Source organism: Tripterygium wilfordii, chromosome 12 (assembly GCF_013401445.1).
Source record: "Tripterygium wilfordii isolate XIE 37 chromosome 12, ASM1340144v1, whole genome shotgun sequence".
Lineage (NCBI taxonomy): Eukaryota > Viridiplantae > Streptophyta > Magnoliopsida > Celastrales > Celastraceae > Tripterygium > Tripterygium wilfordii.
This window is the reverse complement of record NC_052243.1, coordinates 10853076-10879924: the sequence shown is the minus strand read 5'-3', so window position 1 is coordinate 10879924 and position 26849 is coordinate 10853076. Positions and strand designations below refer to the sequence as shown.

Sequence of the window (26849 nt, the reverse complement as noted above, 5' to 3'; positions counted from 1 at the left end):
TTAGGAAAAAATTGGGGTTTTTGATTTGTGTTTTTTAAATTTTTTAATTATGTTTTTGTTTTTCACACATGCCAGCTGGTTTTTTTAAATTTTTATTAAAGTTTTCCACATCACCAGACGTCGTGAAGCCACATAAGCAAAATTAAACGGTTCATTAACGGTCAATGTGCCATGTAGGACTCTTGACTGTCCAAAATTCATCAAATATGCCCAAGTAGCCAAATTGTATCAAAAAAAATCTTTGAATAACCAATTTGAAACGTTTGATCTTTTGGTGACCAAAATAAAACTTTCTGCCTGTTTGGCAGAGCAGAAGACGCAGCGTTTCCGCTTAACGAAACGTTGACGTACGATGCTCTTTCAAATGACAGAGCGGTGGCAGCGGATTTGCTGCCAAAATGGCAACGGATCCGTTAGCATCTAATAAGCTCACTTTTGGAAGCTTATTTGATCATCTGATTACATAAAGGCGTGGGTCCCATGTCTTTTTGCATGGGTCCCACGCTTTTATTTTCCTTCTTATTTATTTTTTAAAATTTTTAATTGTGGGTCCCATGCCAAAAGGCATGGGACCCACTCCTTTATAATTCTTTATGTATTTAAATATTACATATTTATATTAAACATATTAATAAATTTATATATATTTATATTAATATTAAATTTATTTATAGTGATATCAAATGTGGGGCCTATTTTTTTAATTAATATTTATTAATTAATAATTAAAATTATATAAAATTCATTATAAAATTTTAATATGAAAATATTTATTAATTAATACTTAAATTTAATTTTAATTAAGAATTATATTTATTAGATTTATATTAATATAAAATTTTAATGTTAAATTTAAAAAATCTAATATTATAATACTTTATTTCAACAGTTTTCCGCTAGCATCAACTTTTACTTCACCAAACACCTCACAACATATTTCACAGTTTTAAGCTCAACATATTTCCCAGAGCATTTTCACTAATATTGAAAATCCAGCTTTCTGCTCTGTCAAACAGAGCCTTTGATTATTTTTCAGTGGTCAAAAGTTGACTTAAGCCTGAAAAATTATATTTATTTAAGTTTTAAAAATTGGGTGAGAGAGTGTTCATCACACATGGTATACTGTGATTACTATCACGAATCCTTAACAAGTATCCTTATGACACATTATCAATACCCAATATAAAAATGTATTATTGTCGTTTAGCTTCCCATTAATGATTAATCATTTGAAATTTTGAACAAACAACTCACGGTCCATGTATTTCTTTATTTTCTAGCTAGAGAGGTAGAAAGCAAAGGCAAATTATGCCCATTAGGATAGCCTTTTAGGGAAGTACTAATTGTCCATTTTGTCGCTCCAATATGGAAATCAAAGTTGGCCCTTTTGCATTTTTGAGCAAAGAGAAAAAAGACATTAATTATGATATAGGTTATTTCCTTAACCACGAGTGATTAATGATTTCTTCCAACTAAGAAATTAAAATTGATTTTCACCTTAGCATCCTTAGGAAATTCTTTTAAAATGACTGGAATAAAATTATATAGATGTTAAAAAATGCAATGAAATAATTTTTATTTTCTCCCGTTTTAGGCTCTTTTTCTTAATATCCAACGAAACCCCCAGCTCAACGTGCCAACTTTGGCAACGGACTTGATTAGGTTTACCCACAGTTTTCGTGCTAGTCTCCTATAAGAATATACCGTTGAGAGAACACCTAGTGGGAATAAAACTTGTGATATCTACCTTTGGTAGAGTTACACACATTGTCACTCAACCAACCGAGCTATGCCTCTTTGGTTTAGACTTGGCTAGTTTCTTTTTCTTTTTTCTTTAAATTTACAACACAATGAACTCACACATATGCAACACAAACATATAACCAACCAACACACTTGCAAGCATACATAAATATGTTGCCCGCAATATTCAAACCCCAATACACACTCACAAATATACACAAATATGTTCCTCACATTACTCGAATGACGTAGAATGGTCCATGGAAGAGTTCCTTGAGTGGATCGTGTTCGGAGGAAGTCAAATCGGAATTGAAGTTTCTGTTTTTGGGAATTAAAGTTTCAGTTTCCAACTTTGAGCGTCCATAACTTTTGATTCCCTTATGTGTTTCGTTATTGTAATATGTTTCCGATTACTGATTTTGAAGACCTAAAGTTGAGATTCGGAAGGAGATCAAAAAGGCGTCGTTTTGTAGTCGAACGAAGTTAATTAAATTTCCTGCACGTTTTATGTTTCCAATTTTCCAATTATAGTTTAATTAGGAGTCCAATTAGGGTTCGATTATTTTTTCACTCTATGAATAGTCTCATAAACGTTTGTAATTCATTCGTTCAGTTTATTAATAAAATTCCTTGATGTTTTCTCAATTGTTCTTGGAGAATTCCAAGATCTTAATTTCGTCGTGAACGAATTCAAGTGTTCTAACTTCCGCACTGCGTCATCGAACCCCACACTATAAGCAAAAAATACACGAATAGTTTAGCCTAGCTGAGGTGAAGACGGGTGTGTTTTGGCTTGGCTAGTAGTAGTTGGCTTATCGTCTGTTAACGTAACTGTGGAAGATATACGAGTCAATGGGTGAGTGCTGGGAGACAAGCATAGATGCCCACTTCGGTTGATGGAGGGGACCCCCAAAACTGTGCTTAAGCCCAGAAGGAGCCAAAGAGTTGTACGGGGAGGGTATAATCGTCACATCGTCAATTTTGGGTCAAATTACTAGACCACCCCAACTTTTACTTATCCTTAACAAATTCAGTCATAATCAACCATAACATATAAATTAGATAACGAAAATATTTAATTAGACCCAAAATTCAATTTAATTAGATAATGTAATAACGAAATTCAATTTAATTAGATAATGTAATACTGTTATGGTTGGTTATGGATGAAAATATTAGGGATATAAATCATTTTCGTGAGGAATATTCTTTGATGTTGAGCGGGGTATTCGTGCCAAACTAAATAGTTACGTAAGGCTGCGTTTGGACAATATTTTCTTTCCCCCTTGCTCCTTCCTCAATTTACAGGTAAGTTTGTTTTAAGTTTGTCCTAAAAACTAGTCAAATATATAAGAAAAAGAATTTGGCAAACGTAGTGGCGCAGTTGTGTACGTACGGGCCTTTCGGTTATCTTATTTTGATGTTATCTTTACATGATTTTACTTTTTTTTTTTAAATTTAAAGCTGGATTTTTATATTCCAATCAACAGAAATTTAGACCTACAAAAAGTTGTAATGAAAGAAACAAAATACAATGGTCCTGTGGATAGCCTGAGTGGCAGGACAGATTTTGGTATGTGTTCTGAGATACTTGGATTCGATTCCATGTTTGAGATTATATTTATAACTGAACTAGAACTAGAACTATAACTAGTGGCGGACCTATGCTTTGTGGGACTGCGGGCGTGAGCCCCAGTGACTTTTGAAAATTTTCACTAAATATACATATGTTCTTAACAATTTGATACATAATCCCCCAGTCAAAAAAAAATAAGGTCCCCAATCTACTTTTAGGTCATTAAGTAACTTTGACCCAATCCTCCAAGTCATCGCCTGTAACCCCACTCTATTGTGTCCCCTGTACCTTGTGAAGCCCAATTGCCCAAGCCCCTCAATCGTTAACCCAACTCTATTGTGTACCCTTTACATTGTTAAGCCTAACTGTCCTTTACTTTGCAATTAAATGAATGATTAATTTTTGAGTGATTGTTTTGTATGTTATATAGAAAAAGAGTTGTTTGAAATTATTACTAATGTTATAAATGTTTTCAAAATAAGAAAACTCGTAGAGAACAATTGTTATAAATTACAATGTATTTTTTTCATTGCTTTGAATTATTAAATTTTTTTTTTGTTTTCGGTCTATATTCGAAGATTCATTAAATAAAGAATTTTAAAAAATGAGCCCACACTATTTTTGTGCCCCAATTATCATAATTACTGGATCCGTCACTAACTAGAACATGTATTGGGAAGTATTGCCGTCCCTAAAATTTATTGTGTAGGGTGGGTCCCGGGGTGGGCCGACTCTTGGGTACGTTACACAATCTCCCCATCTCCATGAGATATTATTGGGATCCGTATGGGATTGCACTTGGTGCTGAGCAACCGGGACCCAACTTCTCTATGGCTTGTCGAAGTCAATGCTCCAAGCTGCAGAGCTGTTTGGCTAAAAGCCTAAAAGCACTTTATTCTCAACTCATGTTACATATTAGTAGCATTGTATATTCAATTTCAAATATGCGGTTGGGGAAGAAATGGGTGGGCCAATCTCCACTTTTAAATGGGCCTACGAGAAGAAGGTTGTCTGTTGGTGAGATAATTTAAGTGAATGTAGAGGCACGAGGTATGGTCAAGTGCAGTGGACTGGTTGAGTCCAAAATTCAGAACCAATCCGAACCGAGTATTACCGGACATTTGGTTCATAATTATGTAGGATGAGGATGAGGTGAACATCGTGATGTTTGTTATAAAATAAAGAGTGAATATGAATATAAGAATATTAATATTATAATTTCCATATTATCATTTTTTTAAAAAAATAAAAATTTTATAACAAACATAAAAGAGTATTTTACACATCAAAATTCATTATTACTTATGGAGAATAGTCATTTTTACCATTTTGATGAGCTTAACTATTCCCCATAAGAGAGAATAGAGAGTGGAATGAGCTCGAACTGTTAATGAATTGCAAAATTGTTGTCGAGCTCGGCTCATTTTTAACTCCTTAGAATGTTGGAGCTCGAGTTTTGTTCACGAACAATTTCTATTTGAAAAGACTTAAAACGAATGCGTTCACGAGCGCAGGTTTATAGACAATTACACAAACACTTATAAAAATATACAAAACGAACACTTAAACAAGCTAATATATAAAACAAACATTTTTTTTGAAAGGCCCATATGTCATACACGTTAAGTCATGTCTGAGGGGTATGAAGGTCACCAGAGCGGATGAAAATTATCCAAATCTCAATCTCTGATAAGAATGCAACACTGAATCTCAAAGTCTTGAGCAAACAATCTAATCAACTAGACTACCTTCCATTCTCTATAAAACGAACACTTAACGAGCTTGTTCGCGAATGTAAACCAGCTGAACATCTCCATATTGGAGCTTGGTTCATTTACACACATAAATGAACCGACAAGTTAATTGCAGCAAGCCAACAACCCCTCGTGGACCTTCTGCTCTTTCACTTTATTTCTACAGTATTCCAACACTGGCAATCGGCAATTGTGGGCCCTCTTGATATTTCCGCTACAGCACACATGACAGTAATCATATACGTGGCACTCTCCACACGCACAAGAGGGCCTGTCATGGGCACCTATTAAGTTTACAACTTTTATGGTTTTGTTTGTTAGCTTGGCCGATAGACTCGTGTTCAGAGCACTTGCAATGGTGTTATTTTGTCTGGGCCAACAAATATATATGGGGTTTTGTGTTTTACTAATGTGGTTGTATTGAGTTTTGTGTTTTGCTGATGTGGCTATATTGGGAGATGTGTTTTATATTGAAAGATTGTGTTTTGGTGTAGTTTTATTGGGGACAACATGGAGGGCATGAGAATTTGTTGGCCACCATGTTGGGTTGGAAGAAAAATGTATAGGAATTTGTGTTTTGTTGATGTGGTTATATTGGGAGATGTGTTTTGTTGATGTGGTTGTATTGAGAGACGTGTTTGCCTTGACTTTTATGTAATAGAAGTGAGACCCAATATAGATTTTTATTGGGCTAGCAAATTAAGACCACTGCAGTTGCTCTCACCATAAAATGTAAGAATGTATTGACTAACTCTATTACTCATGTCAGTACTCAGATAGATTACTCAGTTTGCTGGTGTCACGAACCAATGCATGCCTGACACTTTTGTTGAGTTTTTTACCCACATGACACCCTGACACATAATATGTCTCAATATAACACCCGAGTGAAAATATTTACCAAAATAGCACTACACGCCACTGTCAGTGGCGTGTTCTTTGTATATCTTTGGACGATCACGCCATCAGAGATGGCGTGATCTAATATGTACTGGTCACTCCATTGGCAATGGAGTGACCAATACATATTTTGGATCACGGCAACATTGTTGGCGTGATCATCCATTTTTCTTTGGTCACGCCAACCACGTTGGCGTGATCAACAAACACAGGGAAAAAAAATGAAAAAAAAACCAACATGCCAAAAATATAGATACATATCCAGAAATCTATATCCAGCAAAATATTTCATCAAATACGAACTATACATCATAAAGACATATGAAAAATAAACACATAAATAGTTATATGGTTCAAGCAAACTAGAGAAATCATATATTCTTGTGCCTACTCCATTCAGTAGGAGTAGTGGATGGACCAACATCATCTTGCGTCAACTGGAGTCGGTATATGCTGGAGTCGATATATGCTGTGATATACCAAATTGTCTCATAACACGATCTGGGAATTGAAACTCCACAATCTCAAAGCAAATCAAAGGCACTACAGCTCTCCAGATTCTGCTACCATCAATACATATTACTGGTGCATTTGCCAATCTCCCTGGTGTATAAGGCATCCACTGTACCTGGTTAGGTTCTTGCTGATCCAGCTCATCTCTAGCAAAATGTTAACTACTTTATACACATTTTTTAAAAAATTACCTAGCACCAAGTGGACGGGGTGGCTCGTCTGGACCAAATATAGGTGGTGCCCCAGTATCCATTTGTGGTCGACATACATGCAACCTCTCCCACGACCATAACTAGAAAAAAAATTATATAATATTAAAAAAAATGCTTTTTATTGTTATAATTAAATTACAAAGCTATTTTTTTTTTTAAAAAAAAAGGTCACGCCAACCTTGTTGGCGTGACCTTTACAAAGCAACCAGTCACGTCAACACAGTTGGCGTGACTGGTTTTTATACATTATTCACGCCATCTCTGATGGCGTGATTGTTCAAAACATATGAAGAACACGCCACTGACAGTGGCGTGTAGTGCTATTTTGATAAATATTTTCACTCGGGTGTTATATTAAGACATATTATGTGTCAGGGCGTCATTTGGGTAAAAAACTCCACTTTTGTTGCTATAGTCAATTATTGGCTTGTAGTTGTGGAAATGCTCGTCTCATCAGCCATCAAGGTTCCCCTTTTACAACAGTCTTACGAATCTCAATATTTTTTTATCCATACCCTTTCAAATACTAAAATGAAAACACGATTTTATATAAATCATCTAAGACGCGCTTTCACATGAATAATGTATTTTCATCTCATTGTTGCAATAGGTAGGACAAAAAACACTCGAATCTTTAGCATTTTCGACGCATTTTATTAGCACCTCCAATGACACAAGTGAGAACCAAAGAATTCTATAGGAATACCAATGAAAGAGTCTTCCGGGCAAGAGCGAGGGGGTTAATCACCTTCCTTTGTTTCGATAAAAGTAGCCAAAAAAACATGACTTACCCAAGCTACAGCAAAATGAACCAAACCCTTAAACCAATCACCCGAGGAACAGTCCAGCCACAGTTTACTCACTAGTGTTGTCTAAGCAAGAATGAGATTCTGGGCTTACAGCAAGTAATCCAGTAATACTAATCGTTTATATATACTCATAATTATCTATTTTTCTTGTTCTAGCCACTTTATACGCGGCATTATAAAGCTCATGATATCAGTTACACTAGTTATTATGATGTGCAGAAAATGCAAAAGAACAAAAAGATTCCTCCAGTTTGTGAATAGATACCACATGATTAGACCCAACATAACCAGAAAAGGTAAAAACATGCCTCTTCAGTCACTTTTTTTTTTTTTAACCCCGATGGACGAACTCCACGAGGATGATATGCAGTTTCAATGCCCGAAAGCTCCAACCCTATCCCGCGGGATCAGGCGTAGTTCTGAACCATGTTTGAGGAAGACATTACCTGAGAAAATAACTCAATATCAAACCAATCATATTTACTGTAAAAAAGTGCACGCAGAACACTCAAACCTATTACAATAACCATAAAAAATAACATATCTCCTAACTTCAGCACATGCATTGAAGCACATCATTAAGGAGAACATTAATTTAGTTTTAAAACCCACTTCTCATACTGAAAGAATAATTAATCACAAAAAAAAATCAGGCATACAATTGAAATATAAATGGATCTGAACGTAATAGTTGGATCATTATACAATGTCAGGTTAAAAAAAGAAGGTAAAAAGGATTATTATACAAGCCTATCGCAATAAGTTTGCACTAGAAGTCGGCATATCCCAGGTGATGTATTTTGGTGCATGTTGGTTGCAGTCTTGCAAATGACATAGTTCTAACGAATTAGACAATATTGAGACTTAACTCAAAACTCGAGGTGTGGAGGCAAACGTTGGAGTCTAAAATATTTAAATTAAGTAAACTACAACAGCATATAAGAAATATAAATTCAGTGTGCGCAGACAAAGGAAGATAAGACAAGAAATGAGATGATTAGATCTAAGGTCGGAGTAATATCAATTGAAGATAAGTTGCAAAAGACCGTTTAAAATGGGCATGTACAATGTAGAAATAGCAGTGTGACGATAAAGAGAATTGAGAGTATTTGTATAGGAGAGTAAGAAGCGAGAGAAAGACCTAAAAAAGACATGACTTGAAGTAGTAAGAAAATATATGGATTCAATAGCAGCTGGCGAAAGTATGATCTTAGATAGAAAAGAATGTTGGAAATGAACACACACAGTGAATTCCCATTGATGTTCTCAAAGATTCATCTAGCCGACTCAAACTTTTGTGATAAATGCTCAAATAATGTGATGATACTATCCAAACTGACCCATTCTTCTTTTGTGTGTGTGTTGGGGGCGGGGTGAGATGGGGGGTGGGGAAGGGATTTGAAGGGGTGTTATAATATGCCTCCAGTAATACAAAGTTTAATGACAGATACATGCAGGGTCAGGGGACGGCAGGGAACTTGTTGGAAGCACAGCTGAAGAGAGCATTCGCATACCTGCACTTTGCTGAGGATTGATTCCAACGCCATCTGAATAAGCAACAGTTTTAAGTAAGATATATGGAGAGATACCATTCACAAGAAGTAACAAAAAATGAAGCAAATAGCATAAGTCAAATATTTGAAGTCAAAGAATGAAATTCCAATGGCTAGTGATCACAAGCATTTAAATAAATCATAACATTCCCAAATGTCTCCAAGAAAGGCTACGCAAAGATCCATAAACATAGTACCACAGTACCACTTTTAAATGGCTTAAGCAGGGTATGATAACTGATAAGGACAAAATTGACGGGTGCGGGGTGCTGCCTTCAATTTTATTAATGATACCAATTCGAGTTTCTCTCATCCGCATGGTTCAATTCCATTTTATAATCTTATTTCATCCCCTAGAGTTCTTTTTTAATTTTGAATTGTGGCAAGTACATCAAGTGAAGCTGCCGCTAACACTTCGTGGATGGTGAAAAGTGGTTGCTTACAAGAGTGAGTTAAGTGTTCTTCATAGTTTATAATCCAGTTACTCGAGATTTCTTATTAGTCAATTTCTTGATGTTAGTCACGTATAGTAGTAAAATAGGATTATTTTCTACTCAAAATCTTTTACTTTTTTTCATCATAGTGGGAGTTACAATTAATTCCCGGAACTTTCCAGTTCACTTAGAAACGAATGCTCCTTGTCAATCTCAAAAATTCGATTTTCAATATCAAAAACATTAGGTTGTAGCAGGTTCAATTCTATTCTAAAAAAACAGAATGTTATGATTACATTTTTCTCAGCCATTGTTATGCTCTGGGAAACCCACACACCAGGGCTCCTCGTGGGAAGTTGAGACTTGAGAGTGCAGGAGTGAGTTACCAGGAGGCATGCCCAGGTCTCCTTGAGGCCAGTGACCTCAGGGACACTATCGGGGCAAATGACCATCATTACCCATTACTTTTGGCATAGATATTAACATGAGGGAACACTATACACTCAGTTGTGGATGAGAGAAATATATTTTACTTCCAGATGAAAGGGAGGTTCAACTTTCTACGGTCCAACAAGGGCAATTCCATGGGGAATCAAGCAAGCGCCTAGGCGGTTCTTTTAACTCTTGGCTCATAAGTCATAACAGTTCTTACCAAAGCAAAGTGCGAGTATCAAACGGTATGACACCTTAATCATTCTACTTAAATCACTCTGTTCAATTTTTTTAAGCAAAAATTCTGTTAAAAAATGTCACTATCGTAGTTATATATGTGAAATTGGAATTTGGAGGTCAAGACCAATTTGGGCACTACATTAAGGAAGGAAATATCATCACATAACCAAGGGTCATGCATAATAACAGGTCTTATGAAAGGAACCCTGGTTGGCGGTTAATTTTGGTCAATGCAGAAGTATACAGAACACTTTTCGGCCAGAAACCTTCAATCATGATGTTTGAATTCTGATTGGCTTAAGGCTTCTCCATTATACAGACATATTCCCCACTTTTACTGCCCAAGTTTATTAAGCCAAGCCAAGTCAACTACTAAGACAGACGGGAAGGTATGAATCAACGATAGCATTATCATAATCGATGATGTAGCAGCTTTATAAACATTGCGAAATTCATCAAATGACCAAAACAATAATTTTTTTGATTTAAAAAGGCAATGGCTGAAGCTCAACAACTCCATAATAACAATTAATCATCAAGCTTTCAAATACAACTTCTTATTAGTCTTTTCATAACTTTTACTAATGTACCTCCCTGACGGACCTGATCTTAAAATATCTAGGGTTGTCACATATACAAAAAAGTTCATACAAGATCTAGCTATTCCAATCTTATGATAAGCAGAAGATCCCAATAAAAATTAAACAACCCATCAGATAATCACAAAATCGATAAATAGAATAAAAAAAAAAAACCCCAGCTAGCAATAGCACAAAATAATATCAGCAATAGAAACCGAAAAGTGGCAAGAAATTCAGAATTACCATTGGTGATGATCGCGCTGGTCTGAGGAGGCACTTTGAATTCCTCCGCCGCAAACTTCAAAACAGCGGTGAAGGGGGCTGCTTCTGGTACGCTAAACCTGGAAATTCATTTGATTTAATCGCAAATAAGATTATAAGAATAATTACCTCCGATCAAGGTTATAGCTGAATCTGAAAAACATACATAGGAAACGAAGAAGAGAATGCGGATTTACTCACACTTTAAAAGGGAGCTTAGGGTCGGAGGTGAGAGTGACTTTGAAGGAGACTTTGCCACCACCACCGCTCGCCATTTTCGAGTTCTGTATACCAGGTTCAATACTCTAGATAGCTTATTGGAGATTACCATGGGCCATGGCTCTTGGACTGGCTCTCTATTCGTAGTTTTAGTCACATCTCAAACTTTGCTAAACATATATTTTGTTGACTTTACTTTGACCTTTTTTTAAAACTTATACTCTTTACACCTCATCGCCTTCCCATCTATTTCTTATTCCTCATGAGCATCAATTGCCGACCATTGTGTCTTTATCATCCGAGCACCAATCCGATAATAATTACTATAAACTAAACCTGACCAATCCAATGAGTTTCGTCCATCGTAACCGTCGAAATCACATTCGAAAGTCTATGACTATCGTGAGAAAAGTCGTCTGATCTGGACAATCTGATCATTGTTGGAGGAAACTGACACCACTTTTGGACTCCTTGTGGCAAGGCACTTCCATGCCATTAATTTTTTGATCAAGACACTACCGAAAATTGACGACCCAAGTTTGATCCCAAACAAGACATTTTTGGGCAATTTGGTTTCGAATATCGACTCTAGGATAACTACAGTCAGAGTTTTATGTTTCCAACAAACTTCAACTCGAGAATGACCTCAATAGACGATGATATGATTGGCGACGACATATGTGATTAAGAAATGTATTTGTGAAATGTCTCAAATTTATATACTTTTAGTGTTTTTATGAAAGCATAGAGTTTTCATTCGTTACGTTTAACAATGGATGTATTTGCGCATCGCCTACAAAACTCATTTCGGGGATAGTTTCGTAATTAGCCCAAATCACGTTAGGAGAACCCCGGATCCAACTCGGTCTCCTTTCGAAACGGTAGGCAAAAGTGCGTTTTGTGAAACCCCGCCAAAAGGAGCGAAATCAAGGAAGAAAAAAACCACCATGTCAATCTCTTCTCCTGCAACTGTCTCTGGCTATATATACCCGCCCTCTCTCTCTCCCTCCGTCTCTAAAAAATCTTCTTGAATCTTCTCTTCTACTCCACTCAGAGGAGAGAACTCTAGGTCGCCGTCATCCCAACCGTCAAGTTCATTCTCGTTCTTTCGCTATCTCTGCGTCTCTTCAAACGCAATCTTCCCCGGGTATTTCTTTCGACTTTTATTGTCTCTGCGAGCTTGTGCATTTGGAAATTAGTTTCTTTAGGATAGTTTTTTCTTGTCATTGTTGTGATTGTTGTAGGATTTGATTGAATGAGAATTTCGTATAGATTAGGGGTTCACATACAAGAAATTGAGTGCGAATTCCCTATCAAAATTCAAGTGCTTTCTCTCTCTCTCTCTCTCTCCATTTCTTGAATCACAATATTCTTTCTCAGGTAGTTCTTTCTACTAATATTGTGTCTGCGAGCTTGTTCATTTGACAATTGGGAGTTCTTTAGGATAGTTCATTGTAGTTGTTTAGAATTTGATTGAATGTGAATTTCATATAGATTAGGGGTTCACATACAAGAAATTGAGTGCGAATTTCCTGTCAAAATTCCAGTGCTTTCACTCTCTTTTTGTTTCTCGAATCACAATATTCTTCACTAGGTAGTTCTTTCTGCTTATGTTGTTTATGCGAGCTTGTTCATTTCACAATTGGCCAATTGGGGATTCTTTAGGACAATTGTTTATTGTCATTCTACAAACGGCCGCTTAGAATTGGATTGGATGTGAATTTCGGGTGGATTTTTCTTGGCATTTCCCAAATTAGATTGTTTAGAATCTGCTTGAATCTGAATTTTCAATTGGTTGACTCTTGTCAATTTACAAAAGAAAAAGATTCGTCTAGAATTTGCTGCAATTTGAATTTTGCATCCTTGTTTTCTGAATTGAACAGTTGGAGCAAGCTATGGCAGAAGACCAAGGTTCATCGTCAATGGCTAATAGAGAGATCTTGAATTCTGTTCTTAACAGTGACGCATCCAGTCACAATCCGTTTGGGTTCCTTACCAGCAATGGGATGATACAATTTCAAGAATCTCATCAGTCATATAAGAAGCTAAAGAATTTGTTTCTTGAGAAGATGGGGTCATTGGCGAGTCACACAAGTGTTGTGGCAATCCACAGAACAACCCATTCTAATTGGCCAGGAAATTTTTGGGATCAAAGTCATAAAATTCTCTTAGGGGCTGTGGCTACTAAATTTGGTGCCGACAACGCCAAGAATACTTGGGGTTGGTATGGTGCTTCAAAGGATGATATCTCTGCGATTGTCTCTCATGGGTTTACCAGGCCTGATGAACCTGTTTATGGCCGATCTCATGGTGTTGGCATTCATTTGTCAGCTCCAGACTATCTTCTTCATGAGTAAGTAGGAAATGTTAGTAAATATTTTTGTTACCATCCTTTCATAGCTGAGAATTTAATTTATTTTCCTCTGATAGAATAAGTCATTCAGCTCCTGATGAAGAGGGCATTAGGCATATTTTCACTTGTAAAGTTATAATGGGAAAGACAGAAGTGATTGGTGATGGTTCAAAGCAGTTTAAGCCAAGTTCAGTTGAGTTTGACACTGGAGTAGACGATCCTGTAGCACCCAAAGTATACATTGTTTGGAGTGCTTATATGAATTCTCACTTGAAACCAGATTTGGTCATAAGTTTCATGTCTCCCCTATTGAAAAGTAAGCTTCATTTGTTCGTCATGAACTTCTAATTTCATTCTACTAATATGATATTGAACTCGTTTTAATATTTCTGTTTCAGATAATTCAAAAGAACTGTTAAGTTCACTGACACCCACGACAGCGGGGATCAGCTTTTCTAATTTGATTCCAATACTTGAAAGGCTTTTGGAACCTTCAAGGTTTCATTTGATTTCTGAACAATATGATTTATTTAAGGTAATCATTTGCTTTGCATTTTACATTCTCAACTATATTTTTTTAGAAGTTGAAGCATTTGGGTAGTTTTCTTTATTGTCTTTTAAGTTAATTTTCAAAAAAATCTTTGGTTGCAGCAAGAGAAGATTCCGGTTTCTGTGATGATACATGTGACGAGGCGAATAGCTGGGGATGAGTTGTTGGATACTTTGATTAAATACAACAAAAACAAGGTATGAGTAGTCTGGTAATTTGTTAAAGACCATGGATACTTCATTTTTGTTTTTATACATTTTCTGAAGTACAAGAGATCCAGATATTGACTGTTGACATGTTGTTATGCAGTAACTCGGGTTAAGGGAGACGCTATAATCTAGCTTATATCAACACAGATGATCTTTTTTCTGACATGATTTTGAAATAGTTACTGGTGCTCAAAGTTGTTGCTTGACTCCTGAATCCTGACTGAGAGAACTGAAATGTGAATATTACACAAAATTCATGTATGATCTGTAACTAGTTACTTTTGGATTTCTTCTGTTTCTCTTCCTTTTTTTCTTTTTTTTGTTTCAGTAGTTTCCATGTGCCATTTTTCTTACGACATTTCATCTATATGCCATCTGACATTTTAATTCAATCAACAAGGTAATTTGTCTTTATGACTGCTGTCATTTGTTTCTGTTGAATGTATAGGTCATCAAGATCAATATTGTTGTATGATTCAACAGGGTTATGTAGTGAATAGTGATGATTGATGAACAATAATACTAGGTAACCCATATAGTGGTAACTCATACGAGCTCAAGTGTCTTAAATAAGATTTTAAAACGTGTTAACTCTCAAAATACATGTTAGATTTTTTTAAAAATTGCATATTCGAAATCAGCGCATAAAGATCTTTTTAACAAGATCCATTGTCGATGAGTTTTATCGGATAGATCTTAATTCCACAATTTTTTTCAATGGAATTTCAAAATAATAGATTCAGAATTAAAAGAATGAATTTTAGATTGTGTTTTAAAAAACAATGAAATCTATATTAAAAAATATATTTTGGGCTCTCATAGATTATCAAACTAATGGGTTACATGTCATTTTCGTTCAAGAAAACCAAGCTTGCAGGAGAAAAATAAAAGATTGAGCATAACAAATCTATATTTACACATAATCCAAAACACAAATGGCATTTTTTATTATACAGTCCATGGATCGATTAGAACCATCAATGCGAGCATCACAGCCCACCCCACCCATCAATGATTTTAAGCCGTTGGATCCACTGCATTGTTATTATGATAAGTGAGGACTGTTTGGTTCCTGGAATCACCAAACAAAACTAGTCGTTTCAATTGCTTAACAAATAACCATTGTCCGATGGTTAAGCATCCCAGTATTTTTTTTTGTTCCGTTTGTCTCAAATACTGAAATGGACGCATATGATTCATGTAAAATTATGAGCCCCATATGATCTATATGAAATTGTGTGCGTACATCTCATCATTTGGGATAGCATGTAAACCACCCTTATAATCATAAGCACATGCCTGAAAAGGGCCTAGAACACTCATTTTTATAAACTCTTGTCCAAGTAAAATGTTGGAAGGATCATCATATGAAAAAAATGACATTAGTGCTCATTTTATGAAAGTTCGACACTTAGGTCAAAGAAAGAACACTTTGCTATATAAGTACTTCTTTTCCACATAAGTATCTATTTTAAAAATTAAAAATTACATAATCCCACATTTGTTACTCTTCTTCAATAGGCAAGGATATAAAAAATACATAAATCTAAGACGCATACTCTCCATCTTCATCATTGCCTCGTTTGCCTCCATTTCCACCACTACCATTGTCCGCCTCCATCTCCACCGTTGCTCCTCCACCACCATCGCACCTCCACAATCATCTTCTACATTTTCTCATTCTTCTTATTCTTATTTTTATTAATATTCATCTTCATCTTGTTAGATCTGAGATGTAATATGATATTTAAGATCGTAATATGAGATTTGAGATCGTAGTATGAGTTCAGATATGAAATCGTATGTTACTATTTGAAACAATAACATTACGCAAGCAGAAGATGCCAACTTCGGGTCTCCCTTTTGGTGACCGTTTTGGATGGAATTTGACGTCTCAGTGAAGGGAGTCTAACGACGGTAGTGATGTAGCGAACCGTCACTGGAATCATCTGGATTTGAGACTTTTTCTTTCATGTTACTACTTTAACACGAACTAATATATAGTGAGAGTAGTGATGTAATTGATATTTTCATGTGTACTTATGTCTATGTGTTTTTGAGTGGACTTAGATGTCCAAAAGTCTCAAAGGTACCGATTTGGAATTTTCTCATCTATCATATGCAATTATGCGTAACTCTATATGTAGTAGGGCAAGCCTGCTTGAACTTAGAATGGGCCATAGGTCATGGGCCTGGCTAGGTATTAGCGTATCCATAACGCAAGGCCCGCAATATGCAGTCTGGCGATAGTGTTGTAATTAGCCCAAATCACATTAGGATAACCAGAAATGGATATGCTGAACAGGATCCAACTCGGTCTACATTCGAAACGGCAGGCAAAAGTGCGTTTTGTGAAACCCCGCCAAAAGGAACGAAATCAAGGAAGAAAAAAACCGATTAGATCGATCTCCTCCTGCAAGTCCCTGGCTATATATACCCGCCCTCTCTCTCTCCCTCCCTCCCTCCCCCTCCGTCTCTAAAAACTCTTCTTGAATCTTCTCTTCTGCTCCACACAGAGAGAACTCTAGCTGGCTGTCATCGCAACCTTCAAGTTCATTATCGTTCTTTCTCTCTCTAATTGTTTCTGCAAACGCAAACTTCCCCCAGGTATTTCTTTTGACTTATATAGTATATGCAAGCTTGTGCATTTGGCAATTATGTTCTTTAGGATAGTAGTTTCTTGTCATTGTACTTGTTTAGAATTTGATTGAATGTGAATTGGGCATAGATTAGGGATTCAAATTCGAGGAATTGAATGTGCATTTCTGGTCAGCCTTCGGGTGCTTTTCACTCTCTCTTCGTTTCTTGAATCACTATATTCTTCCTCAGGTAGTTCTTTCTACTTATATTGTGTCTGCGAGCTTGTTCATTTGACAATCGGGGGTTCTTTAGGATAGTCATTGAATTTGTTTAGAATTTGATTGAATGTGAATTTCGCATGGATTAAGGTTCACATACAAGAAATTAAGGGCGAATTCCCTGTCAAAATTCTAGTTCTTTCACACTCCTTTTGTTTCTCGAATCACAATAGTCTTCCCCAGGTAGTTCTTTCTACTTATGTTGTTTATGCGACCTTGTTCATTTCACAATTGGCCAATTGGGGATTCTTTAGGACAGTTGTTCATAGTCATTCTATAAATGGTCGCTTGGAATTGGATTGGATATGAATTTTGGGTGGATTTTTCTTGACATTTATCAAATTAGATTGTTTAGAATATGCTTGAATCTGAATTTTCAAATGGTTGACTCTTGTCAATTTACAAAAGAAAAGGATTCGTCTAGAATTTGCTGCAATTTGAATTTTGCATCCTTGTTTTTCTGGATTGAACAGTTGGAGCAAGTTATGGCAGAAGGACAAGGTTTGTGGAGAATGGGTAATAGAGAGGTCTTGAATTCTGTTCCTAACAGTGACATATCAAGTTACAATCGGTTCTGGGTCCCTACTAGCAATGGGATGGTGCAGTTACAAGAATGGAATGAGACATATAACACGCTAAAGAATATCTTTCTTGAGCAGATGGGGCCATTGGCGAGTCAAACAAGTGTTGTGGCAATCCACAGAATCCCCTATTCTAGTTGGTCAGGAAATTTTAGGTATCAAAGTCATCAACTTCTCTTATGGGCTGTGGCAACTAAATGTGGTGGCAATGCCAATTATACTTGGGGTTGGTATGGTGCTTCAAAGGATGATATCTCTGCAATTGTCTCTCACGGGTTTACCAAGCCTGATGCACCTGTTTATGACCGATCTCATGGTGTTGGCATTCATTTGTCTCCTCAAAACTGTCTTCTTCATGAGTAAGTAGAAAATGTCAGTAAATATTTTTGTTACCATCCTCTCATAGCTGAGAATTTAATTTCTTTTCCTCTGATAGAATAATTCATTCAGCTCCTGATGAAGAGGGCATTAGGCATATTTTCATCTGTCATGCTATATTGGGAAATGCAGAAGTTATTAGTTATCATTCGGAACAGTTTAAGCCAAGTTCAGTTGAGTTTGACACTGGAGTAGACAATGCTTTAACACCAAAAGTATACATTGTTTGGAGTGCTTATATGAATTCTTACTTGAGACCAGACGTGGTCATAAGTTTCAAGTCTCCCCCATTGCAAAGTAAGCTTCTTTTGTTTGTCATGAACTTCTAATTTCATTATACTAATATGATATTGAACTTTCTTTAACCTTTCTGTTTCAGATAATTCAAGAGGGCAGTTAAGTTCAATGCCAACCATGAGACCGCAGATCAGCTATTCTAATTTGATTGCAATACTTGAAAGGCTTTTGGAACCTTCGAAATTTGGTTTGATTTCCGAACAATATGATTTAGTTGAGGTAATCATCTTCTTTGCATCTTACATTCTCAACTATACTTTTGAAGAAGTTGAAGCATCTGGGTAGTTTTCTTAATCTGTGTTTTAAGTTAATTTAAAAAACGTTTGGTTGCAGCGAAAGATTATTCCAATTTCTGTGATGATACATGTGATGAGGGCAATAGCTGGGGATGAGTTGTTGGATACTTTGGCTAAACACAATAGAAACATGGTATGAATAGTCTAGTAATTTGTTAAAGCCCATGGATACTTCATTTTTATGTCTTTTTATACAGTATCTGAAGTAAAAGAGATCCAGATATTGAATATTGACATGTTTTTATGCAGTAACTTGGGTCAAGGGAGAGGGTATAATCTAGCATATATCAGCACAAATGATCTAAAGCAGGGTCATATAGTAAAGGCAGACATCTTCTTCTTTTTTTTTACATGATGTTGAAACAGTTACTGGTGCTCAAAGGCTCTTTGTTGTTGCTTGATTCCTGAAGGCTGAGAGAACTGAAATGTGAATATGGCACAAAATTCATGTATGATCTGTAACTAGTTACTTTTGGATTTCTTTTGTTTCTCTACTTTTTTTTTGTTCCATTTGTTCCGTAAGTTGTTTTACGACATTTCATCTAAGCCATTCGACATTTTAATCCAACCAACAAGGAAATTTGTCTTTATGACTTCTGTCATGCTGTTTCTGCTGAATATATATGCCATCAAGATCAATGTTGTTGTATGATTCAACAGGGTTATGTAGTGAATAATGATGATTGAAGAAACCAAGCGTGGAGAAGAAGAATGAAAGAATTGAGCAGACAAACCCCATCTTTACACAGAATCCAAGCATCAATAAACTTAATCATAACATCAAGTGAGGCTACCAGTAATGCTTCATGGATGGTGAAAAGTGATTGCTTACAAGAGTGAGTTGAGTGTTCTTCATAGTTTATATAATCCAGTTACTCGAGATTCCAGATTATTCCATTTCTTGATGCTAGCCATGTATAGTGGTCAAATAGGATTATTTTCTTCTCGAGATCTTTTACTTTTTTTCATCATGTGGGAGTTAGAATTAATTCCCGGAACTTTCCAGTTCACTTGGAAACAAATGCTCGTCATTACCCATTACTTTTGGCATAGATATTAAGATGAGGGAACACCATACACTCAGTTGTGGATGAGAGAAACATATTTTACTTCCAAAGGAATGGGAGGTCCAACTTTCTACGGTCCAATAAGGGTAATTCCTCAGGGAATCAAGCAAGCGCCTAGGCGGTTCTTTTAACAGTTCGTACCAAAGCAAAGCGCGAGTATCAAACAGTATGACACCTGAATCATTCTACTTAAATCACTCTGTTCAATTTTTTTATGCACAAATTCTGTTAAAAAATGCCACGATCGTATTCATATATGTCAAATTGGAACTCGGAGGTCAAGACCAATTTGGGCACTAGATTAAGGAAGGAAAGATCATCACAGAACCAAGGGATATGCATAATAACAGGTCCTAGAAACCCTGGTATACACAACACTTTTCGGCCAGAAACCTTCAATCACAATGATTGAATACAAGAAGCCATGGGCCATGGACTTGGCTCGGTATTCGTGTAGAGTAGCTTTAATCACACTGATTTTTTCTAAAGACATCCCGTCAATTGATTTTTACAAGAGATGATCAACTTAAATTGGAATGTCTTTAAAAAAAATCGGAGTTTGACTAAAACTATCAATTTGTATATTCATAATGCAAGGCCCACGACGTATGGCTTATTATAGATTAAAATGGGTCATAGGTCATGGGCCTCGCTCGGTATTGGCGTATTGATAACTCAAGGCGCGCAATATGCATTTTTGGTCATCGGGGATAGTTTCGTAGTTTGCCCCAAATCACATCGGGAGAACCGGAGATGGATATGCTGAACCGGATCCAAGCCGGTCTACTTTCGAAACGGCAGGCAAAAGTGCGTTTTGTGAAACCCCGCCAAAAGGAACGAAATCAAGGAAGAAAAAAACCGATCAGATCGATCTCTTCTCCTGTAAAGTCTCTTTGACTATATATTCCCGCCCTCTCTCTCTCTCTCTCCGTCTCTAAAAAAATCTTCTTGAATCTTCTCTTCTGCTCCACACAGAGAAAACTCTAGCTCGCCGTCATCACAACCTTCAGGTTCATTCTCGTTCTTCCTCTCTCTATTCGTTTCTTCAAACGCAATCTAGTCTCTGCGAGCTTGTGAATTTGGCCAATTAAGTTCTTTAGGATACTTGTTTCTTGTCATTGTTGTAGAATTTGATTGAATGAGAATTTCGCATAGATTAGGGGTTCACATACAATAAATTGAGTGCGAATTCCCTGTCAAAATTCAAGTGCTTTCACTCTCTCTTTGTTTCTTGAATCACAATATTCTTCCTCAGATAGTTCTTTCTACTTACATTGTGTCCGCGAGCTTGTTCATTTGACAATTGGAGGTTCCTTAGGATAGTTCATTGTAGTTGTTTAGAATTTGATTGAATGTGAATTTTGAATAGATTAGGGGTTCACATACAACAAAATTAAGTGTGAATTCCCTGTCAAAATTCAGGTTCTTTCACACTCTTTTTGTTTCTCGAATCACAGTAGTGTTCCCCAGGTAGTTCTTTCTACTTATATTGTGTATGCAAGCTTGTTCATTTCACAATTGGGGATTCTTTAGGATATTTGTTTTTGTCATTCTACAAATGGTCGCTTAGAATTGGATTGGATGTGAATTTCGTGTGGATTTTTCTTGGCGTTTTCCAAATTGGATTGTGTAGAATCTGCTTGAATCTGAATTTTCAAATGGTTGACTCTTGTCAATTTACAAAAGAAAAAGATTTGTCTAGAATTCGCTGCAATTTGAATTTTGCATTCTTGTTTTTCTGGATTTAACAGTTGGAGCAAGTTATGGCAGAAGACCAAGGTTCATCGTCAATGGCTAATAGAGAGTTCTTGAATTCTGTTCCTAACAGTGACGCATCTAGTCACAATCTGTTTGGGTTCCTTACTAGCCATGGAATGTTACAGTTACATGAATCGCATCAGCCATATCACATGATAAAGAATATGTTTCTTCAGCTGATGGACTTATTGGCGAGTCAAACAACTGTTGTGGCAATCCACCAAAACAACCACTCTAGTTGGTCTGGAAATATTAGGTATCAAAGTCATCAAATTCTCTTAGGGGTTGTGGCTAGTAAATGTGGTGGCAATGCCAATTATACTTGGGGTTGGTATGGTGCTTCAAAGGATGATATCTCTGCTATTGTCTCTCATGGGTTTACCAGGCCTGATGAACCTGCTTATGGCCGATCTTATGGTGTTGGCATTCATTTGTCTGCTCCAAACTATCTTCTTCATGAGTAAGTAGGAAATGTTAGTAAATATTTTTGTTACCATCCTTTCATAGCTGAGAATTTAATTTCTTTTCCTCTGACAGAATAATTCATTCACCTCCTGATGAAGAGGGCACTAGGCATATTTTCACCTGTCTTGCTATAATGGGAAAGACAGAAGTTATTAGTTATCGTTCGGCGCAGTTTAAGCCAAGTTCACTTGAGTTTGACACTGGAGTAGACGATCCTGTAGCACCCAAAGTCTACATTGTTTGGAGTGCTTATATGAATTCTTACTTGACACCAGATCTGGTCATAAGTTTCAAGTCTCCCCTGTCGCAAAGTGAGCTTCTCTTGTTCATCATGAACTTCTAATTTCATTCTACTAATCTGATATTGAACTTGCTTTAATCTTTCTGTTTCAGATAATTCAATAGGACAGTTAAATTCAATGCCACCCATGAGACCGGCAATCAGCTTTTCTAATTTGATTGCAATACTTGAAAGGCTTTTGGAACCTTCAAGGTTTCGTTTGATATCCGAACAATATGATTTATTTAAGGTAATCATTTCCTTTGCATTTAACATCCTCAATTATATTTTTCAAGAAGTTGAAGCATCTGGATAGTTTTCTTAATCTGTGTTTTAAGTTAATTTAAAAAAAATTTGGTTGCAGCAACAGAAGATTGCGATTTCTCCGATGATACATGTGATGAGGCGAATAGCTGGGGATGAGTTGTTGGATACTTTGGTTAAATACAACAAAAACATGGTATGAATAGTCTAGTAATTTGTTAAAGACCATGGATACTTCATTATTATGTCTTTTTATACAGTATCTGAAGTAAGAGAGATCCACACATTGAATATTGACATGTTTTTATGCAGTAACTTGGGTCAAGGCAGAGGCTATAATCTAGCATATATCAGCACATATGATCTAAAGCAGGGTTATATAGTAAAGACAGACATCTTTTTTTTTTTTGACATGATGTTGAAATAGTTACTGGTGCTCAAAGGCTCTTTGTTGTTGCTTGATTCCTGAAGGCTGAGAGAACTGAAATGTGAATATGACATAAAATTCACGTATGATCTGTAACTAGTTACTTTTGGATTTCTTTTGTTTCTCTACCCTTTTTTTTTCGTTCCAGTTGTTTTACGACATTTCATCTAGGCCATTTAACATTTTAATCCAATCAACAAGGAAATTTGTCTTTATGACTTCTGTCATGCTGTTTCTGCTGAATATATATGCCATCTAGATCAATATTGTTGTATGATTCAACAGGGTTATATAGTGAATAGTGATTATTGAAGAAACCAAGCTTGGAGAAGAAGAATGAAAGAATTGAGCAGAACAAACCCCATATTTACAAAGAATCCAAGCATCCTTGATGCTTCAGACAGAGAATAACACATAAATAAAACCGAAAAATGCTCTAATTTCCAAAACACAAATGGTTGTTTTATTGTACGGTCCAGGGATTGATTAGAACCATCAATGCAAGCATCACAGCCCACCCCACCCCCATCAATGATTTTAAGCCGTTGGATCCACTGCATTGTAGCTTATTGTTATGATAAGTGCAGACTGTTTGGTTCCTGAAATCAACAAACAAAATTGGTTTCCTCAATACAAAAATGACAAGGATCCCAGTGTTTTTTTGTCTCAATTATCCCTAATACTGAGATGGACGCAAATGATCACGTGAAATCATGAGTTCCACATGATTCATGTGAAATCGTGTGTGTCCATCTCAACATTTAGAATAACTGCGATAAAATAATATTGGAATCCGTAAATAGGTTGCTAATTAATGTAACAGAATGAAAATTAAATTTGTCGAAAGACCTGGCTGAGCAGAAGGTGATGACGTAGTCGGTGCCGGTGCAAGTAAAAATGCTGGAAGGATCATCATATGCATAACTATATGCAGTAGGACAAGCCTGCTTGAACTTCTTAGAATAATATGTAGGTTGACATGTTGAAGGGTTTCCATGAACACCCCTGCAGCAGTACTCATCGGTGTTGAACACATCGCAGGCGCTCCGACAACCGACGACCTTCCCGTTTGATTTAACAGAGAGTTCAGATGGACATTGTGGTCTTAAATCTGAATTACATCCAGCAACACTGCAATTCCCTTTACCATTTATAGGAGTAACGGCTAGTGGCAAATTGAAACCATCAACAAGGCTAACATCGTAAAAATCGGGAGATGCGAGGGTAAATTCGGCAAGTGTTGAAGGAGTTGCCCCTGATCCCGTGCACTTTAGGGACGAGCCACATGAACCGGTCTGACATGAACCCGTCCCGGTTTTGTCAAATTTGCATCCGGTTCGACCCCATATTCGACCACTCCAACCTACTGGTGCGGTTATTACAATAGATTGGCCTGGTTTGAGTAGAAATCCTCCGCCATTGAAGTTCTCTCCTGGTATTATTGCAGGCCAAATTGTTTCTTTGCAATAGTTGATCATTGTAAAAACCCTTGCGGATTCAACCATTTTTGTCCCTGCAAATGTCAAGACAAAAACTGTCGTAAATAACAAATTTGTATGATATCGTTGTCGGGGTGAGAAAATATTTACAAATATTACCTATTGAAATTGTGAGTAGAATCAAGAGAAGTGATAGGAACGTGTCATTGAGCGATGCCATCTATGCTGTCTCTCCTATGTTCTTCTTCCTCCAATGGGTAAGAGAAGATAGAGAGAACATGAAGGGTTTCCATATAAAAAGCACAGGAAGGAAGAATACGTGTGGAGGGAGGTGATAAGAGTGATAGTATTAATAAAATCAATGACCGTTACTTAGAGAGGGAATGCTTCATGTTAAAGACTTGGAATATACTTTCTCCAAACCTTTCATGCAAGTTTACTACGAGGTTCCATTCTTGCTGCAGCTACCTTTTGGCACTCTTTTCACTTTTTGAAGAAATATATAATTACTGTGTACCAAAAGTATCCCAAACAAGGCAACAATGGAGCCCGATCTGGTAGTGTGTTGCGTTTTGACAATATTCTAAGATGGGGTGAGGCGAATTCCGAAACTGCGGTGAGGTGATTGAGGTGACAAAGATGATAGGCATATGTACACATTATGATTAAAATAAAGACATGAGATTGATTGATCACTTCTTCTTCTTTTTTTGGGATTGATTGATCTGTTGTAATGTAGCTCTAAAATATATACACAATTACACATCATTGTGTGTTTTTGTGACTGATTGATCCCATATTTGGAGAATCCAAGAGGAGGGATGAACCGAAGTTATATGAGGGACTTAATATCTCCAAGTTGGTGAATAGCAGATTTGAGGGCTCTACATTCTCTCAATAATTTTAGAGTCTAAAATTTTAGATCTAACGATAAAATTTGTCATTTCACGTATTTCTTAATTTTATACAATGGTCAAAAAAAAATCACTTCATTCTTTCTTATCCCATATTTTTTTTTTGACTTTATTAACAAAAATATGATTTGACATCACGTAAATATCACGTGTTTGTGAAATGTTTATATGTCCGGAGTCTAACCCGAATTGAATTTTGGATATATTTAATTGATCAAACTCGGATTGGCTTAAATCTGGACAAATAAACCGAACAATAATCTAATTCGGGTTAGAGTTCAAACAAATAAATCGGACAATAATTTTGTGTTTGGACCCCGACTCAGTTTTAAACCAAATAAAATTTTTATGTTTGAATCTGGATTTCAAGCATATAATTTATATTCAAACTTGATTTACTTCGAGTCAAGACAAATTTAGTCATCCAAGACCGCACAGAATTTCACAACCCCTTCATGATTGGGCGATGCCTAATCAGTTGTCCATAAGAGAATAGAGTACTACACATTTAAATTAGACAAAAGGAGCCTAATCCCATTTTAAGGAGCTTAAAAAGGAAAATAAAAGCGAAGACAGTTGGCACACGTGTGGTACTAATCATGTTTGGCACTAAAGGCCCAACCCAATGTAATCATTCTCTCCATCTTCTTGGACTCCTCTCCCTAAATAAAAACCCTTATTCCACAGTTTATTATTAATATTATATTATTATTATTCAATATAAAATTAAAAAAAATGTACTTCTCCAGGACTCAAGTGGGCCACCCCCGCTCGTGCAATGCTATTTTCAAAGCCCATAAAAACTATAAAGAGGAAAAATTCAGAAAAAGAAAAGAAAAATTAAGAACAATAGTAGATTGACTTTGTCACAGGTTGGGAACATAGATTTATCACCAACCAATGATAATAAAAATAGACCATATGAATCAATGAACATGAAATTATTTTTTTGCCAATTGGTAATTAGGGATGAATGAAAAAAAAAAAGAACTTAAAACACAAATCGATTAGCTAAGCTATCAAGTGCTCCCAAGAGCGGAATCATGAATTGATGATGAGGTAAGCTGTTATATATTGATTTTTTGGGAAAAAGTTAGGGGGAATTTTTTTTTTGGTTATTTTACAATAATAAAATAGATAATTTCAAGGTTACTATTGTTATGTATTGTCCGCCTAATTCCGCCCCTGAGTCCTCCAAATGAGTTTAAACTCAAGTTCACAAGCCTACGCACACAAAAGTTTTCTACCTAATGACAGGATAAGTTGGCTAAAGCCCAACATAGCTATAAGGATATTGTTCCAAGTGAGATTGAACTCATAACCTCTCAAATTTATACGGTTTGGCCCAAAAAAGATTTATCACTAAACTATCACCCGGGTGTTTTAAAACTATTGTGAACATGAAAATAAGCTATACAAATATAACATCTAAGGTGATTTGACAGATCCCCACTACTTTGGTGATTCAATTATTACACTAGAAATT

General features: G+C 36.2%; 5 protein-coding genes across 6 annotated transcripts; 3 read left to right on the top strand and 2 right to left on the bottom strand.

Moving 5' to 3' along the window:
- Positions 1-7598: 7598 nt before the first annotated feature.
- On the bottom strand, positions 7599-11371 carry LOC120010312 (ubiquitin-fold modifier 1-like). Its single transcript, XM_038861082.1, has 4 exons — positions 11210-11371; positions 10991-11088; positions 9022-9054; positions 7599-7953 (listed from the first exon to the last, which is right to left on the bottom strand). The coding sequence occupies exons 1-4, from the start codon at positions 11281-11283 to the stop codon at positions 7880-7882; spliced, it is 279 nt and encodes a 92-aa protein (XP_038717010.1). The 5' UTR covers positions 11284-11371; the 3' UTR covers positions 7599-7879.
- Positions 11372-12236: 865 nt separating this feature from the next.
- Positions 12237-14708, top strand: LOC120010047 (probable inactive poly [ADP-ribose] polymerase SRO2). Its single transcript, XM_038860730.1, has 5 exons — positions 12237-12374; positions 13111-13580; positions 13658-13896; positions 13979-14115; positions 14232-14708. The coding sequence occupies exons 2-5, from the start codon at positions 13123-13125 to the stop codon at positions 14331-14333; spliced, it is 936 nt and encodes a 311-aa protein (XP_038716658.1). The 5' UTR covers positions 12237-12374; positions 13111-13122; the 3' UTR covers positions 14334-14708.
- A 2079-nt stretch (positions 14709-16787) lies between these two features.
- On the top strand, positions 16788-19285 carry LOC120011455 (probable inactive poly [ADP-ribose] polymerase SRO2). The gene is made up of 6 exons (XM_038862573.1): positions 16788-16946; positions 17671-18137; positions 18215-18453; positions 18536-18672; positions 18787-18882; positions 18999-19285. The coding sequence occupies exons 2-6, from the start codon at positions 17683-17685 to the stop codon at positions 18999-19001; spliced, it is 930 nt and encodes a 309-aa protein (XP_038718501.1). The 5' UTR covers positions 16788-16946; positions 17671-17682; the 3' UTR covers positions 19002-19285.
- Positions 19286-20742: 1457 nt separating this feature from the next.
- On the top strand, positions 20743-23124 carry LOC120011397 (probable inactive poly [ADP-ribose] polymerase SRO2). Of its 2 annotated transcripts, none has more exons than XM_038862505.1 (6): positions 20743-20826; positions 21568-22034; positions 22112-22350; positions 22433-22569; positions 22690-22779; positions 22896-23124. In XM_038862505.1, exons 2-6 carry the CDS (start codon positions 21580-21582, stop codon positions 22896-22898), a joined length of 924 nt encoding a protein of 307 aa, XP_038718433.1. In that variant the 5' UTR covers positions 20743-20826; positions 21568-21579; the 3' UTR covers positions 22899-23124. The 2 variants fall into 2 exon arrangements, with proteins under 2 accessions (XP_038718433.1, XP_038718432.1); XM_038862504.1 differs by having other exon boundaries at positions 22684-22779.
- A 178-nt stretch (positions 23125-23302) lies between these two features.
- On the bottom strand, positions 23303-24741 carry LOC120011366 (pathogenesis-related thaumatin-like protein 3.5). Its single transcript, XM_038862466.1, has 3 exons — positions 24609-24741; positions 23860-24523; positions 23303-23609 (listed from the first exon to the last, which is right to left on the bottom strand). The coding sequence occupies exons 1-3, from the start codon at positions 24667-24669 to the stop codon at positions 23474-23476; spliced, it is 861 nt and encodes a 286-aa protein (XP_038718394.1). The 5' UTR covers positions 24670-24741; the 3' UTR covers positions 23303-23473.
- Between the last annotated feature and the right edge of the window lie 2108 nt (positions 24742-26849).